The 21160-nt window shown below is 31.1% G+C and overlaps 1 protein-coding gene across 1 annotated transcript; it reads left to right on the top strand.

Annotated features, from left to right (window-relative positions):
• The first annotated feature begins 1613 nt into the window (after positions 1–1613).
• Positions 1614–5103, top strand: dhdh.1 (dihydrodiol dehydrogenase, tandem duplicate 1). The gene is made up of 7 exons (XM_054617915.1): positions 1614–1937; positions 2049–2160; positions 2256–2419; positions 2841–3093; positions 3662–3786; positions 3988–4138; positions 4543–5103. The coding sequence occupies exons 1-7, from the start codon at positions 1848–1850 to the stop codon at positions 4650–4652; spliced, it is 1005 nt and encodes a 334-aa protein (XP_054473890.1). The 5' UTR covers positions 1614–1847; the 3' UTR covers positions 4653–5103.
• Positions 5104–21160: the final 16057 nt, after the last annotated feature.

Raw genomic sequence — 21160 nt, 5'->3', positions numbered from 1 at the left:
GGCCTCAAACTCCACCTTCCTATATTGACTCTTCAGCAACTCTTCACGAAAACTGAAAGACCGATCAGTTTGAAGGTTTCTCCTCATGACCTTGAGCTTATGCAAGGTGGGGATGCTTTCAGCAGTACATTTTTAGTTTTCACTCTCCGCTGAGAAGTAGGCATCCATGGCTCAGCTGAGGGTGAGAGCTGTGGGCGTCCCAGAACACGGCTGACATGCGACCTTGTCCAAGTCCTGTTCAGAAAACCCTTCTCTGACCACCTGAGCCTCTGTGCTGTGTGCCTGTCTGCTGGCAGTCCAATCAGGCAGCACAGAACCAATTCATTGCTTCACACCAATTCAAAATCTAGTTGCACTTGCCCTGTCAGGTTACACATCCTCCATCTCACTTTTACCTCTTTTCTTAACACCTGCGATGATGTTACTACGTAACCCTGCCAGAGAAATGCTGCTGTGTCTGTAGTCCTTAAAGTAAAAAAAAAAAGATAAAAACTACTCAAGGAGGAGTTGGGCATTCCCATGGCAACCAGGTCCTGTGGTACAGGCAGGGATATCAGGCCAAGCCCAATGCCATTTGCATACAAATTGCCCAGCTGGCACCTTGTTGTTATGACAACAGCACACAGCTCCCAGTATTCATTTGGAAATGAAATACAAAAGGAAAGCAGCCAGCGAACAGAGTCACTGATATAATTATTATTTTTTATATATATAATGAAGACGTTGCTGACACTATGTTCTCATGTAAATCCAATCACCTCCAATCAGCTCCTGCAGGAAATGAGGGAAAACATCATATACTCAAGACTGGCATTATTAGACAAGATAATGACTAGAACGTAGATTAAATTGATTGCAATATTAAATGGGTATACATTTAGATGGAAAAAATATATTTAAAATGTTGTGCATTATTGTCAAAAAATGATATCTTCAGATGACAATCCTTGTATTTTTATATGACATCTGGCAGATAGAAAGTCCATCTGTTTTCTCCTTAGTTCACCTGATTTTGCAAACATTTATATAATTCCTTACAATGAGCCATGTCAAATCCTCAGCGCTTGAGAGAGAAAGTAAACTCCGCTGACAACACAGTGTCCTCTACTGGCAGCACGTGGCAGGGAGTTTACACAACTGCCTGTCTGTCTAAATGGATAATATTTAGCTCAAGGGCAACTGAGCTGATGCTTTTCCATAGTCATCCTGGCTCAGCTTACTGGCCAGTTAAATTGCCCTGCTGTAGGCACTATGAGCATTCTGTGAACCCAGCATATCTATTTATCCCAGAAACCCCCACGAGACTCGGGTTTAATCACTGGCTTCTGTGTGGCTGACAGACCATCGCTGGCTAATCAGTGGCTCTCTCAGTGGGGAAAAAAGCAGCTCTAGGTTCCAATGCTTGACCTGTACTGCTGTGGGGGAGTGCTGATCTGTGGGCAAGGTGAGCCCTCGTCCTGTACACATTAAGCTTTGTGATTCCCCCCCTTTCAGCGTGGTAATGATTAGAGCCCCACTGATAATCCTGTTACAGATTGTTAGAAACAACTGGTACAAACCACCTCAGCCCAATTTGAAAGGCCTGTGTCAGCAACAACACAGCAGTCCGTGTGTGTTGTACACACTACCTCGGGGTGGGAGCAGAGGGAAGGTGACACATCACGCCTCCCAGCATATAAATTCAGGAGCCTTGTCGCTGAAGTGCTGCTGGCTCTCAGGCATGACAGTTTTGTACGTTTCTTCTCCCTGAACGTGCAACCTTTCCCAAGGTCACACTTCGCCAGCAGCTCGGATTTTTAGTAAAGCACCATCCCCGCTCATTTGTCACTTATACGTTCCATGTCAACATGGCAACCCGATGGGGACTCTGTGGTGCGGGGAAGATCAGCCATGACTTCAGCGTGGCCATGAAGACTCTGCCTCCTGGAGATCACCAGGTACTCACTACATCTCTATTGTCACACAGGGTGTCTCCTTTGCACTAAAGATAGCTGCTGACAGAGCAGCACTGTTATGAATGTGTGAGTTTTTCTTTCTCTTTCGCACAGATAGCAGTGATTGCATCGAGGAGCTTGGAGCGTGCCAAAGAGTTTGCCAAGACGCATGGTATTCCTAAGGCTTACGGCAGCTATGTGGAGCTGGCCAACGACCCAGACATTGGTGAGTTAAGAGCTGTGAGCGGCTGCACAGGCAGAGATAATGGCTTGTTGGTGTCGCTGCTTGAAGCTGAGCCTGGAACATCTGTGTCCTCACAGACATCGTGTACTTGGGAGTGCTGCACACGGAGCACTGGCGAGTCGGTCTGCTTTTCCTCAAGGCCGGGAAGAATGTGTTGTGTGAGAAACCTTTCGCAATGAACTCCGGACAGGTGAAAGACCTCGTCGCCGCAGCCAAGAAAAGCAATGTCTTCCTGATGGAGGTAAGGTTGAAGGAAGACAGTCATTCATATAGACCTTTACCAAGGGGCGACATGCTGGCAGTATGGAGTCATAGCAGGTGCACAAACAGTATTGCAGCAGTAGGCAATGCTGTCTCCGTATGTTAAAATCCCCTTTGCACTTTAGGGAAACAGTTACATTACAGTGCCATGGGTGCAGTTACGTGAAGCAAAATAAATTAATGTAGAAAGCAAATCCCGAAATGTCCTGGGAATATTTATGCCTTATGGTGTAGGAAATACATCGAGTCTGTCATGTTTGACCAGCACATCTACCACAGCACTCATGACAGGTGGAGGAAGAGGAGGAGAGCTGTGGAAATAAACTGCTGCTCAGGTGAAACTCAAGTATAAGCTGCTTACTATTGCAGTGGTGCTGGGTTTTCTGCTCTGTCCCTCTCAGGCCATCTGGTCTCGCTGTTTCCCCGTGCACGCTGAGGTGCGCAGGCTGCTGGCGGAGAAGGCAGTAGGCGAGGTTAAGCTGGTAAAGGCCTACTTCGGCTCGCCTCAGCTCCACATCCCCCGCTCTGTGGAGAAGGAGCTGGGCGGTGGCGCCCTGCTGGATATCGGAGTGTACTGCTTGCAGTTTGTGCTGATGGTGTTCAACGGAGAGAGGCCAGAGTCCATCCAGGCCACAGGGGTGCTGCTTGACACAGGTATGATTCAGCACACCTGCTCATGCAGCAGAGGTGGGATGTAGATTATAATCATTAACCACACTGCATGAATCACTGATCACAATATGGTTGTTGAAACCCTAAAAAAAACATAAGGAAATAAGAATCCCTCTTGTGATGCACAAGAAACCTAGCCAGAAATCACTTTTTTAAATAAACTGTCCACAATGTAAACACCTTAGGGAAGAATTCTTCACACAAAAAATCCCAGACTTGACTTATCCCCCAAATGTCAGACTAATCCAAATCCTCCCCGGAGAATACAGTAATACAGTGAAACTGCCAGGGGAATACTGTCTCACAGCAAGTTATCCTTAAATAAAAGTCTATCACATCACACTTTACATGTAATAAGCATTTTCTTGTATTTTACTTATCGTTATGTAACATTTTTAACAATTTAATAACTACACAAAAAAAAGTATTTGTGACCCCATGCAAGTAAATCCTGAATATAATTGAGCTTATTTGATGTAGTTTTGAAGAGGGACAGCAGTATTGATACCATTCACTCCATTCACCATTAACCTTTTTAAATGTTTTACAGGAGTGGATGAGTCAGTGGTTGTGGTGATGAAGTTCTCCAGGAACAGGATTGCCTTCTGCGCCTTTTCAATTGCTGCTCGACTTCCGAACGATGCTGTCATCAGCGGAACTGAGGGCTCCATTAAAGTATGTTATGGTCCTGCACAGGGACATTTTCACTTAATTAAGAAATGAATGAGACATGCAAAAAACTGAGTTGACTGCTAATTATTTTCACATTTAATTAAACTGAAGTATTCAGCCAAGGATCCATACCCAGTGCATTTGATGAGTTAAGAGTTGAGTGATATGATAAACATAAATATGCATGTCCCCTTTCCCCTCCAGGTCCTTGGCCCCATGCACTGCCCAACCACACTCATGGTGAATGACAAGGAGACAAAGTACCCTCTGCCTGAACCCAGCCTCCCTCTGCATTTCACCAACAGCACTGGGCTTCGTTATGAGGCAGAAGAAGTGAGGCAGTGCCTGCTTAAAGGTAAGTCGCGATAAAAGGAAAGTTTTGTATTTGTCTTCAAAAAGCCGAAACTGTTTGAACAGCCAGAACCATCATTTCAAAGGTAAGGTGAGTTTTGATAGAGCGACACTGCAACTCAATGAAACTTTCCTGGAGCTTGTTGAGAAGATTTTAATGAATATATGAATGCACTCATCAGATTGATTCAGAATCAATGCTGTTATCAGTCCTTGGGATGTCCTCTAGTTTATACAGTGTTACTCTCCTATTTGTTTTGCCTGTTATGAATTTACATAATCTTTACATCCCTGCTTTGACATAATTTATGCTTCATTGTGAATATGTGCATAATTTAACTGTGGCTATAAACAGTCATGTCTTTCAGTCAGTCGGATTTCCCAGTTTAAACTTCTCTACATCTGCAGGACTTAAAGAGAGCCCACGGATGCCTCTGGCAGAATCTGTCCTACTGACAGAGATCATGGATGAAATCAGGAAACAGGTGGGAGTTGCTTTCAGCCAGGACAGCCAGTGACATCACTCCAAAGCCCGGCTGTTTTCACCTGACCTTAACCTACTCAGATGGAACAGAGGTAGCTGCTCGAGGCAGGCTTTGGATAGAAGCAGATCACTCATGGCAGCGTGTGACAAAGCCCGAGCAGACGCAGTGTCAATGAGACAAATGTGACTTTGATAAGATACTGTTGTGAGCTGCCACTGAATTAAAGAATAAAATCTGCAAATTATTTGAACATCAGTGCATGTATTACTGTTTGCTATCGATTTATTCGTTTTGTATCTTATAGACCCATTAGATCTCCAGACTGTCATTCTACCCCAGAGGCAATATGTGAATACCTTATAGGTCCTTATGATACAGTTAACCACAAACACTGACAGTCAGTTTAAAAATGTCATTTAAAAAAATGTCTTATACCAGATAAATCACAATGTAAACAGAGCAGCCATGTCCTGTAATCAAGTCCTGGGCCTTTAAAGGAAACTCCAGCTGTCACTGATGGGTGTGTGATTGATGGATCCAATAAAGATTGATGTGAAAGCCTTGTTTCATTTAAAATATCATCCGCTGGAGAGAAGAAGAGACTTGGAGTGGCACATTTGAATCTAAGTGTTCTGTCATGTTTGAATCTAAGTGTTCTGTCATGTTTGACCCCTGCAGTCATGTACAAATAGACTCATGTTCTCCATACAAAAATAGGTTGCACTGCCTGCTTCTCAAGGTTAGGACAGAAAAAGGCCTCTATGAGTCAGCAGAGAGCATGGCTCATTTAATACTTGTTTTCCAACCTTTTGGCCTCATTCCAAAGGCCTCCTAAAAACTGAGAGGTGTCTCATTGATACATGCTGTCCATGAATGCAAACATTTTCATGCAGAAACCTTATTATGGCAACTGTTTTGCTTGGTAAATGAATAATGCTAAAATTTGAAGATATGAAGAAAAGTAGTTAGAAAAAGAAGTTATTCGTAAATTATGTCATGCTGTGCCCGAGCCAAAACTTTAACCTATTACATTTACTTATTTAGTAAATAAATAAATTGACCATTCGGTCTCAAGCATTATAATGATACAAGGCAGACCTACACAACATTTCTCATCGAAATTTAAATACACAGTTAGGTAAAATATGTTATATTCTGGTATTATTTGGGTCACGATAACTGTCTGGAGGTTACGTTTAGTATTGCTGTGAAACGTCACACAGATAAAAAAAAATAACACTTTGCCTCCATCTTGTGGCAGCGAAGTGCCACTGTTGATATTAACTCAATCTGTCGGTTTGCTGTCTAATATGGCTACCAGGTGGGGAATCTGTAGTGCGAGGAAAATCAGTCATGACTTCACTGTAGCCCTGAAAGCTCTTCCTTCTGAAGACCACCAGGCTTCAGTATGTGTAGGTATATACAGCATTAACGAGGGACATGCCAAGGACATTGGACCCTATTGAGTTCAATTAAAGCCCCAGTTTACAGCATTTCCAACGCTTTGGCACGCTTTATTTATTTATTTTACCGTAAATGACGCATTGAATGGGCATCTGCATTTTTTTTTAGAACTCTATAACCCAAGATTTACGGTATCTTTTTGAAAAATCTGATCAGTAAGATTATATTCCTATGCTACAGTTTTATTTTACACCAAGAAGAAGAAGAAGAATAAAGTGCCGAATATAAGGCATTGACTCTTCAAACTGAATATAGGTGGGAGACTGAACGTGCAAATTAGCCATTTCAACAAAGGACTGGGAGGACAATAAAAAGTCAAATGTAACCCTTGTGAATGAAATCAAGTCATTTTGAGGCGCAAATATCCTTTCTGTGACCCGGTAGGAGCTGTAGTCATTTTCTTGGAGATGCATGCTGAATTTACAGACCAAAACTGAGGCTGACACAGTTACATTACATTACATTACAGTCATTTAGCAGACGCTTTTATCCAAAGCGACTTACAATCAGTAGTATATATTACATATCATTCACCCATTCACACACTGATGACAGGCTACCATGCAAGGTGCCACCATCAGACTCTAACTAACATTCATGCAACATCCAGTCCACACCGATGGCAAGCCTTCGGGAGCAACTTGGGGTTAAGTGTCTTGCCCAAGGACACATCGACTGCCGAAGCCGGGTATCGAACCACCGACCTTCTAATTGGAGAACTACCTTGCTCTCCACTACGCCACAGCCGATATTTTTTAGTTTTGATGTGACTTTGACAACATACTTTAATATATATATTTTTTTGACATACTATACATTTACTTTATTCTACAAGACTTATTTATGATTTTTTTAAATTTTTGACATACTATATAATGATTTTTGTATTACTTATACTATACTTTGAAATTTGTATTAGTTTTGTCGACAAACTATGCTATGACTTTTCTCAACATACTGGTCTATGACTTTTTAAAATATACTATACTATGAATTTCTCGTAATTTTTTTCAACATACTACACATTGACTTGTTTCTACATACTTGCAACGTACTATACTATGACTTTTCTTTATAAATTTGTATCCATATATTGTACATCAAGTTTTTTCTACATACTATACTATGTTTTTTTTTTTTACTTATTTCGACATACAATACTATGACTTTTTTCGACATACAATACTATGACTTTCTTATGAGTTTTTTCGACATACAATACTATGACTTTTTTATGACTTTTTTCGACATACAAAACTATAACTTTTTTCAACATACTGTTATAAGACCTTTTTCTACGACTTTTTTACGACTTTTATCGACATACATCAAGTTTTCTTTACAAACTATACTATGACTTTCCCATAATTTTTTTCAACATACTACACATTAATTTGTTCCTACATACTGTACCATGGCTTTTCTTTGACTTTTTTGCAACATACTATACTCTGATTTTTTTGACTTATTTCGACATACAATACTATGACTTTTTTATGACTTTTTTCGACATACAATACTATGACTTTTTTCTACACACTATAATATGGCTTTTTCTATGACTTTTATCAACATACAATACTATGACTTTTTTATGACTTTTTTAGACATACAATACTATGACTTTTTTATGACTTTTTTCGACATACAATACTATGACTTTTTTATGACTTTTTTCGACATACAATACTATGACTTTTTTATGACTTTTTGCAACATACTATACTATGACTTTTTCATATTTTTTTCAACATACTGTTATATAACTTTTTACAACATACTATACTATGACTTTTTCATATTTGTTTTCAACATACTACATAACTACATATTGACTTTTTTCTACATACTATAATATGGCTTTTTCTACGACTTATCGACATACTGTACATCAAGTTTTCTTTAAATACAATACTATGACTTTTTTTATAATTTTTTATTGACATACTGTACATCAAGCTTTTTCTACATACAATACTATGACTTTTTACAACATACTATACTATGACTTTTTCATGATTTTTTTTCAACTACATATTTACTTTTTTCTACATACTATAATTGGCTTTTTCTACGACTTTTTTACGACTTTTATCGACATACATCAAGTTTTCTTTACATACTATACTATGACTTTCCCATAATTTTTTTCAACATACTACACATTAATTTGTTCCTACATACTGTACCATGGCTTTTCTTTGACTTTTTTGCAACATACTATACTCTGATTTTTTTGACTTATTTCGACATACAATACTATGACTTTTTTCTACACACTATTTTTTCTACGACTTTTTACTATGACTTTTTTCAACATACAATACTATGACTTTTTTATGACTTTTTTCGACATACAATACTATGACTTTTTTATGACTTTTTTCGACATACAATACTATGACTTTTTTATGACTTTTTTCGACATACAATACTATGACTTTTTTATGACTTTTTGCAACATACTATACTATGACTTTTTCATATTTTTTTCAACATACTGTTATATAACTTTTTACAACATACTATACTATGACTTTTTCATATTTGTTTTCAACATACTACATAACTACATATTGACTTTTTTCTAAATACTATAATATGGCTTTTTCTACGACTTATCGACATACTGTACATCAAGTTTTCTTTAAATACAATACTATGACTTTTTTTATAATTTTTTATTGACATACTGTACATCAAGCTTTTTCTACATACAATACTATGACTTTTTACAACATACTATACTATGACTTTTTCATGATTTTTTTTCAACTACATATTTACTTTTTTCTACATACTATAATTGGCTTTTTCTACGACTTTTTTACGACTTTTATCGACATACATCAAGTTTTCTTTACATACTATACTATGACTTTCCCATAATTTTTTTCAACATACTACACATTAATTTGTTCCTACATACTGTACCATGGCTTTTCTTTGACTTTTTTGCAACATACTATACTCTGATTTTTTTGACTTATTTCGACATACAATACTATGACTTTTTTATGACTTTTTTCGACATACAATACTATGACTTTTTTCTACACACTATAATATGGCTTTTTCTATGACTTTTATCAACATACAATACTATGACTTTTTTATGACTTTTTTCGACATACAATACTATGACTTTTTTATGACTTTTTTCGACATACAATACTATGACTTTTTTATGACTTTTTGCAACATACTATACTATGACTTTTTCATATTTTTTTCAACATACTGTTATATAACTTTTTACAACATACTATACTATGACTTTTTCATATTTGTTTTCAACATACTACATAACTACATATTGACTTTTTTCTACATACTATAATATGGCTTTTTCTACGACTTATCGACATACTGTACATCAAGTTTTCTTTACATCAAGTTTTCTTTTTAAATACAATACTATGACTTTTTTTATAATTTTTTATTGACATACTGTACATCAAGCTTTTTCTACATACAATACTATGACTTTTTACAACATACTATACTATGACTTTTTCATAATTTTTTTTCAACTACATATTTACTTTTTTCTACATACTATAATATGGCTTTTTCTACGACTTTTTTACGACTTTTATCGACATACATCAAGTTTTCTTTACATACTATACTATGACTTTCCCATAATTTTTTTCAACATACTACACATTAATTTGTTCCTACATACTGTACCATGGCTTTTCTTTGACATTTTTGCAACATACTATACTCTGATTTTTTTGACTTATTTCGACATACACTATGACTTTTTTATGACTTTTTTCGACATACAATACTATGACTTTTTTTTGACTTATTTCGACATACAATACTATGACTTTTTTATGACTTTTTTCGACATACACTATGACTTTTTTATGACTTTTTTCGACATACAATACTATGACTTTTTTTTTGACTTATTTCGACATACAATACTATGACTTTTTTATGACTTTTTTCGACATACAATACTATGACTTTTTTATGACTTTTTTCGACATACAATACTATGACTTTTTTATGACTTTTTTCGACATACAATACTATGACTTTTTTATGACTTTATTCGACATACAATACTATGACTTTTTTATGACTTTTTGCAACATACTATACTATGACTTTTTCATAATTTTTTTCAACATACTGTTATATGACTTTTTACAACATACTATACTATGACTTTTTCATATTTTTTTCAACATACTGTTATATGACTTTTTACAACATACTATACTATGACTTTTTCATATTTGTTTTCAACATACTACATATTGACTTTTTTCTACATACTATAATATGGCTTTTTCTACGACTTATCGACATACTGTACATCAAGTTTTCTTTAAATACAATACTATGACTTTTTTTATAATTTTTTATTGACATACTGTACATCAAGCTTTTTCTACATACAATACTATGACTTTTTACAACATACTATACTATGACTTTTTCATAATTTTTTTTCAACTACATATTTACTTTTTTCTACATACTATAATATGGCTTTTTCTACGACTTTTTTACGACTTTTATCGACATACATCAAGTTTTCTTTACATACTATACTATGACTTTCCCATAATTTTTTTCAACATACTACAGATTAATTTGTTCCTACATACTGTACCATGGCTTTTCTTTGACTTTTTTGCAACATACTATACTCTGATTTTTTTGACTTATTTCGACATACACTATGACTTTTTTATGACTTTTTTCGACATACAATACTATGACTTTTTTTTGACTTATTTCGACATACAATACTATGACTTTTTTATGACTTTTTTCGACATACAATACTATGACTTTTTTATGACTTTTTTCGACATACAATACTATGACTTTTTTATGACTTTTTTCGACATACAATACTATGACTTTTTTATGACTTTATTCGACATACAATACTATGACTTTTTTATGACTTTTTGCAACATACTATACTATGACTTTTTCATAATTTTTTTCAACATACTGTTATATGACTTTTTACAACATACTATACTATGACTATTTCATATTTTTTTCAACATACTGTTATATGACTTTTTACAACATACTATACTATGACTTTTTCATATTTGTTTTCAACATACTACATATTGACTTTTTTCTACATACTATAATATGGCTTTTTCTACGACTTTTATCGACATACATCAAGTTTTCTTTACATACTATACTATGACTTTCCCATAATTTTTTTCAACATACTACACATTAATTTGTTCCTACATACTGTACCATGGCTTTTCTTTGACATTTTTGCAACATACTATACTCTGATTTTTTTGACTTATTTCGACATACACTATGACTTTTTTATGACTTTTTTCGACATACAATACTATGACTTTTTTTTGACTTATTTCGACATACAATACTATGACTTTTTTATGACTTTTTTCGACATACACTATGACTTTTTTATGACTTTTTTCGACATACAATACTATGACTTTTTTTTTGACTTATTTCGACATACAATACTATGACTTTTTTATGACTTTTTTCGACATACAATACTATGACTTTTTTATGACTTTTTTCGACATACAATACTATGACTTTTTTATGACTTTTTTCGACATACAATACTATGACTTTTTTATGACTTTATTCGACATACAATACTATGACTTTTTTATGACTTTTTGCAACATACTATACTATGACTTTTTCATAATTTTTTTCAACATACTGTTATATGACTTTTTACAACATACTATACTATGACTTTTTCATATTTTTTTCAACATACTGTTATATGACTTTTTACAACATACTATACTATGACTTTTTCATATTTGTTTTCAACATACTACATATTGACTTTTTTCTACATACTATAATATGGCTTTTTCTACGACTTATCGACATACTGTACATCAAGTTTTCTTTAAATACAATACTATGACTTTTTTTATAATTTTTTATTGACATACTGTACATCAAGCTTTTTCTACATACAATACTATGACTTTTTACAACATACTATACTATGACTTTTTCATAATTTTTTTTCAACTACATATTTACTTTTTTCTACAAACTATAATATGGCTTTTTCTACGACTTTTTTACGACTTTTATCGACATACATCAAGTTTTCTTTACATACTATACTATGACTTTCCCATAATTTTTTTCAACATACTACACATTAATTTGTTCCTACATACTGTACCATGGCTTTTCTTTGACTTTTTTGCAACATACTATACTCTGATTTTTTTGACTTATTTCGACATACACTATGACTTTTTTATGACTTTTTTCGACATACAATACTATGACTTTTTTTTTGACTTATTTCGACATACAATACTATGACTTTTTTATGACTTTTTTCGACATACAATACTATGACTTTTTTATGACTTTTTTCGACATACAATACTATGACTTTTTTATGACTTTTTTCGACATACAATACTATGACTTTTTTATGACTTTATTCGACATACAATACTATGACTTTTTTATGACTTTTTGCAACATACTATACTATGACTTTTTCATAATTTTTTTCAACATACTGTTATATGACTTTTTACAACATACTATACTATGACTTTTTCATATTTTTTTCAACATACTGTTATATGACTTTTTACAACATACTATACTATGACTTTTTCATATTTGTTTTCAACATACTACATATTGACTTTTTTCTACATACTATAATATGACTTTTTCTGTACATCAAGTACTATATACTATGACTTTTTCATATTTTTTTTCAACATACTGTTATATGACTTTTTACAACATACAATACTATGACTTTTTTTTTTTTTTTCATAATTTTTTATTGACATACTGTACATCAAGTTTTTTCTACATACAATACTATGACTTTTTACAACATACTATACTATGACTTTTTCATGATTTTTTTTCAACTTTCATGATTTTTTTCAACTACATATTTACTTTTTTCTACATACTATAATTGGCTTTTTCTACGACTTTTTTTACGACTTTTATCGACATACATCAAGTTTTCTTTACATACTATACTATGACTTTCCCATAATTTTTTTCAACATACTACACATTAATTTGTTCCTACATACTGTACCATGGCTTTTCTTTGACTTTTTTGCAACATACTATACTCTGATTTTTTTGACTTATTTCGACATACAATACTATGACTTTTTTTTGACTTTTTTTTTCTACATACAATACTATGACTTTTTTATGACTTTTTTCGACATACAATACTATGACTTTTTTCAACATACTGATATGACTTTTTTCTACACACTATAATATGACTTTTTCTATGACTTTTATCAACATACAATACTATGACTTTTTTATGACTTTTTTCGACATACAATACTATGACTTTTTTATGACTTTTTTCGACATACAATACTGACTTTTTTATGACTTTTTTCGACATACAATACTATGACTTTTTTATGACTTTTTTCGACATACAATACTATGACTTTTTTATGACTTTATTCGACATACAATACTATGACTTTTTTATGACTTTTTGCAACATACTATACTATGACTTTTTCATAATTTTTTTCAACATACTGTTATATGACTTTTTACAACATACTATACTATGACTTTTTCATATTTTTTTCAACATACTGTTATATGACTTTTTACAACATACTATACTATGACTTTTTCATATTTGTTTTCAACATACTACATATTGACTTTTTTCTACATACTATAATATGGCTTTTTCTACGACTTATCGACATACTGTACATCAAGTTTTCTTTAAATACAATACTATGACTTTTTTTATAATTTTTTATTGACATACTGTACATCAAGCTTTTTCTACATACAATACTATGACTTTTTACAACATACTATACTATGACTTTTTCATAATTTTTTTTCAACTACATATTTACTTTTTTCTAATACATATATAATATGGCTTTTTCTACGACTTTTTTACGACTTTTATCGACATACATCAAGTTTTCTTTACATACTATACTATGACTTTCCCATAATTTTTTTCAACATACTACACATTAATTTGTTCCTACATACTGTACCATGGCTTTTCTTTGACTTTTTTGCAACATACATACTCTGATTTTTTTGACTTATTTCGACATACACTATGACTTTTTTATGACTTTTTTCGACATACAATACTATGACTTTTTTTGACTTATTTTACAATACTATGACTTTTTTATGACTTTTTTCGACATACAATACTATGACTTTTTTATGACTTTTTTATGACATACAATACTATGACTTTTTTATGACTTTTTTCGACATACAATACTATGACTTTTTTATGACTTTATTCGACATACAATACTATGACTTTTTTATGACTTTTTGCAACATACTATACTATGACTTTTTCATAATTTTTTTCAACATACTGTTATATGACTTTTTACAACATACTATACTATGACTTTTTCATATTTTTTTCAACATACTGTTATATGACTTTTTACAACATACTATACTATGACTTTTTCATATTTGTTTTCAACATACTACATATTGACTTTTTTCTACATACTATAATATGGCTTTTTCTACGACTTATCGACATACTGTACATCAAGTTTTCTTTACATACTATACTATGACTTTTTCATAATTTTTTTCAACATACTGTTATGTGACTTTTTACAACATACAATACTATGACTTTTTTTATAATTTTTTATTGACATACTGTACATCAAGTTTTTTCTACATACAATACTATGACTTTTTACAACATACTATACTATGACTTTTTCATGATTTTTTTTCAACTACATATTTACTTTTTTCTACATACTATAATTGGCTTTTTCTACGACTTTTTTTACGACTTTTATCGACATACATCAAGTTTTCTTTACATACTATACTATGACTTTCCCATAATTTTTTTCAACATACTACACATTAATTTGTTCCTACATACTGTACCATGGCTTTTCTTTGACTTTTTTGCAACATACTATACACTGATTTTTTTGACTTATTTCGACATACAATACTATGACTTTTTTTTTTAACTTATTTCGACATACAATACTATGACTTTTTTATGACTTTTTTCGACATACAATACTATGACTTTTTTCAACATACTGTTATATGACTTTTTTCTACACACTATAATATGGCTTTTTCTATGACTTTTATCAACATACAATACTATGACTTTTTTATGACTTTTTTATGACTTTTTCGACATACAATACTATGACTTTTTTATGACTTTTTTCGACATACAATACTGACTTTTTTATGACTTTTTTCGACATACAATACTATGACTTTTTTATGACTTTTTTCGACATACAATACTATGACTTTTTTATGACTTTATTCGACATACAATACTATGACTTTTTTATGACTTTTTGCAACATACTATACTACTTTATGACTTTTTCATAATTTTTTCAACATACTGTTATATGACTTTTTACAACATACTATACTATGACTTTTTCATATTTTTTTCAACATACTGTTATATGACTTTTTACAACATACTATACTATGACTTTTTCATATTTGTTTTCAACATACTACATATTGACTTTTTTCTACATACTATAATATGGCTTTTTCTACGACTTATCGACATACTGTACATCAAGTTTTCTTTACATACTATACTATGACTTTTTCATAATTTTTTTCAACATACTGTTATATGACTTTTTACAACATACAATACTATGACTTTTTTTTATAATTTTTTATTGACATACTGTACATCAAGTTTTTTCTACATACAATACTATGACTTTTTACAACATACTATACTATGACTTTTTCATGATTTTTTTTCAACTACATATTTACTTTTTTCTACATACTATAATTGGCTTTTTCTACGACTTTTTTACGACTTTTATCGACATACATCAAGTTTTCTTTACATACTATACTATGACTTTCCCATAATTTTTTTCAACATACTACACATTAATTTGTTCCTACATACTGTACCATGGCTTTTCTTTGACTTTTTTGCAACATACTATACACTGATTTTTTTGACTTATTTCGACATACAATACTATGACTTTTTTTTTAACTTATTTCGACATACAATACTATGACTTTTTTATGACTTTTTTCGACATACAATACTATGACTTTTTTCAACATACTGTTATATGACTTTTTTCTACACACTATAATATGGCTTTTTCTATGACTTTTATCAACATACAATACTATGACTTTTTTATGACTTTTTTCGACATACAATACTATGACTTTTTTATGACTTTTTTCGACATACAATACTGACTTTTTTATGACTTTTTTCGACATACAATACTATGACTTTTTTATGACTTTTTTCGACATACAATACTATGACTTTTTTATGACTTTATTCGACATACAATACTATGACTTTTTTATGACTTTTTGCAACATACTATACTATGACTTTTTCATAATTTTTTTCAACATACTGTTATATGACTTTTTACAACATACTATACTATGACTTTTTCATATTTTTTTCAACATACTGTTATATGACTTTTTACAACATACTATACTATGACTTTTTCATATTTGTTTTCAACATACTACATATTGACTTTTTTCTACATACTATAATATGGCTTTTTCTACGACTTATCGACATACTGTACATCAAGTTTTCTTTACATACTATACTATGACTTTTTCATAATTTTTTTCAACATACTGTTATATGACTTTTTACAACATACAATACTATGACTTTTTTTTTATAATTTTTTATTGACATACTGTACATCAAGTTTTTTCTACATACAATACTATGACTTTTTACAACATACTATACTATGACTTTTTCATGATTTTTTTTTCAACTACATATTTACTTTTTTCTACATACTATAATTGGCTTTTTCTACGACTTTTTTACGACTTTTATCGACATACATCAATTTCTTTACATACTATACTATGACTTTCCCATAATTTTTTTCAACATACTACACATTAATTTGTTCCTACATACTGTACCATGGCTTTTCTTTGACTTTTTTGCAACATACTATACACTGATTTTTTTGACTTATTTCGACATACAATACTATGACTTTTTTTTTTACTTATTTCGACATACAATACTATGACTTTTTTATGACTTTTTTCGACATACAATACTATGACTTTTTTCAACATACTGTTATATGACTTTTTTCTACACACTATAATATGGCTTTTTCTATGACTTTTATCAACATACAATACTATGACTTTTTTATGACTTTTTTCGACATACAATACTATGACTTTTTTATGACTTTTTTCGACATACAATACTGACTTTTTTATGACTTTTTTCGACATACAATACTATGACTTTTTTATGACTTTTTTCGACATACAATACTATGACTTTTTTATGACTTTATTCGACATACAATACTATGACTTTTTTATGACTTTTTGCAACATACTATACTATGACTTTTTCATAATTTTTTTCAACATACTGTTATATGACTTTTTACAACATACTATACTATGACTTTTTCATATTTTTTTCAACATACTGTTATATGACTTTTTACAACATACTATACTATGACTTTTTCATATTTGTTTTCAACATACTACATATTGACTTTTTTTCTACATACTATAATATGGCTTTTTCTACGACTTATCGACATACTGTACATCAAGTTTTCTTTACATACTATACTATGACTTTTTCATAATTTTTTTCAACATACTGTTATATGACTTTTTACAACATACAATACTATGACTTTTTTTTATAATTTTTTATTGACATACTGTACATCAAGTTTTTTCTACATACAATACTATGACTTTTTACAACATACTATACTATGACTTTTTCATGATTTTTTTTCAACTACATATTTACTTTTTTCTACATACTATAATTGGCTTTTTCTACGACTTTTTTACGACTTTTATCGACATACATCAAGTTTTCTTTACATACTATACTATGACTTTCCCATAATTTTTTTCAACATACTACACATTAATTTGTTCCTACATACTGTACCATGGCTTTTCTTTGACTTTTTTGCAACATACTATACACTGATTTTTTTGACTTATTTCGACATACAATACTATGACTTTTTTTTTTAACTTATTTCGACATACAATACTATGACTTTTTTATGACTTTTTTCGACATACAATACTATGACTTTTTTCAACATACTGTTATATGACTTTTTTCTACACACTATAATATGGCTTTTTCTATGACTTTTATCAACATACAATACTATGACTTTTTTATGACTTTTTTCGACATACAATACTATGACTTTTTTATGACACATACAATACTGACTCAATACTGACTTTTTTATGACTTTTTCCTTTTTTTTTGCTCAACCTCCTCTAGCTAGCATAGCTAGAGGAGGTTGAGCCGTCTGGGAGCTAGAGGAGGCGTCCCGGTAGAATCCCGGTGACCGGGAAATAGGTTCAGCGATCACCGCGCATTGCATGCCGGGTAGATTTTATTTATTTATTTATTTTTTAATTTTAATTTTTTTTTTTTTTTTAATTCAATAACTTTATTGAGACATTTGTTCATACATATAAAACACAATTTATTTATATATATATATATATATATATATGTATATATTTACATTTTCAAGTTCTTATTTTTAAGATCTTAAGTTGATGCCACGAAGGCTGAAACATCATCTATTATCTTTGTTTAATGTTTTATTCTATTTACGTTTGTCACAGTCGCGGTTATAGTGACGTTTTTCTACGTCTATAATATGTTTTTCTACGATGTTTATCTGGGCGACAAATCATCCTCCTTTATGACTTTTTTCGACATACAATACTATGACTTTTTTATGACGGTACCGGTACAATGGACCGACTTTATGACTTTTTCATACCTACTATTACTTTTTTAGACTTTTTCACTAAATACTATGACTTAAAATGACCTCCAATACTAGACCCAGGGATTCGAAATAAATACTATGACTTTTTTATGACTTTTTGCAACATACTATATCATGAATTTTTCTTTTAATACTGTTATATGACTTTACAAACATGACCATACTATGATTTTTCATATTTTTTTCAACATACGTTAAAACACAACATACTATACTATGACATATTTGCTCCAAGTAGGTAATTGACTTTTCTCTACATGACTATAATATGGCTTTTTCTACACTAACATACTGTACATCAAGTTTTCATAGATACCTATGACTTTTTTTCCTAAAAATGACCGTTATATGACTTTTTACAACATACAATACTATGACTTTTTTTTATAATGGCCAATTGACATACTGTACATCAAGTTTTTCTACATACAATACTATGACTTTTTACAACATACTATACTATGACTTTTCATGATTTTTTCAACTACAAATTACTTTTTTCTTACATACTATAATTGGCTTTTTCTACGAGCTAGACGACGTCAGATACACATCAAGTTTTCTTTTTACATACTATACTATGACTTATTTCGACATACAATACTTTTATTTTATTTTATTTTTTTAAATTCAATAACTTTCTTGAGACATTTTTCTCGACATACAATACTATGATCATTATCTTTATTTAATGTTTTATTATCTTTTTATGACTTTATTCGACATACAATACTATGACTTTTTTATGACTTTTGCAACATACTATCTATGACTTTTTCATAATTTTTTTCAACATACTGTTATATGACTCAACATACTATACTATGACTTTTCATATTTTTTTCAACATACTGTTTTTTACAACATACTATACTATGACCATATTTGCTCAGCCTCCTCTATTGACTTTTTCTACATACCTGGGGGCTTTTTCACGACTTATCGAAACTAGTACATCGTCGGTAGAATCCCGGTGACCGGGAAATAGGTTCCGGCGATCACCGCGCATTGCATGCCGGGTAGATTTATTTATTTATTTATTTATTAATTTTTAATTTTTTTAATTTATTTTTTATTTTTTTTAATTCAATAACTTTATTGAGACATTTGTTCATACATATAAAACACAATATATTTATATATATATATATATATATATATATATGTATATATTTACATTTTCAAGTTCTTATTTTTAAGATCTTAAGTTGATGCCACGAAGGCTGAAACATCATCTATTATCTTTATTTAATGTTTTATTCTATTTATTTAATGTTTCATTATCTTTATTAAATGTTATATTCTCTTTATTTAATGTTTCATTCTCTTTATTTAATGTTTTATTATCTTCATTTAATGTTTTATTCTCTTTGTTTAATGTTTTAATATCTTTATTTAATGTTTTATTCTATTTATTTAATGTTTCATTCTCTTTATTTAATGTTTTAATATCTTTATTTAATGTTATTCGATATACAATATTATGACTTTTATGACTTTTATACATAATTATACTATGACTTTTCATAATTTTTTTCAACATACTGTTATATGACTTTTTACAACATACTATACTATGACTTTTTCATATTTTTCAACATACTGTTATATGATCTTTACAGCATACTATACTATGACTGTATATTTGTTTTCCGGATTACCGGTTGACTTTTTCACGGTACTATAATATGGCTTTTTCTACGACTTATCGACATACTGTACATCAAGTTTTCTTTACATACTATAAGGAGGAGGCTCAGCCGTTTTTCAGCTAGAGGAGGACGGGCCCCGGTAGAATCCTACGGTGACCGGGATAATTTTTTAGGTTCCGGCGATCACCGCTTTTTTGCATGCAATACTAGATTTTTATTTATTTATTTATTTTTTAATTTTCAACTACATTTTAATTTTCACATTTTTTTTTTTAATTCAATTTAACTTTATCGAGACATTTGTTCATACATACTATACTATGACTTTCAATAATATTTTTCAACATACTACACATTAATTTGTTCCTACATACTGGGTAAACTATAGGATATATATATATATATATATAATGAACGAAACAACCATGCTGCTCCATCACAGTCGCTGTGCAGTGACGCCACGTCATGATGTTTTCACGGATGTTTATCTGGACGCTCATCCTCCTGT

Source organism: Anoplopoma fimbria, chromosome 2, assembly GCF_027596085.1.
Source record: "Anoplopoma fimbria isolate UVic2021 breed Golden Eagle Sablefish chromosome 2, Afim_UVic_2022, whole genome shotgun sequence".
Classification (NCBI taxonomy): Eukaryota; Metazoa; Chordata; class Actinopteri; order Perciformes; family Anoplopomatidae; genus Anoplopoma; species Anoplopoma fimbria.
This window is presented reverse-complemented; position numbering and strand designations above follow the sequence as displayed.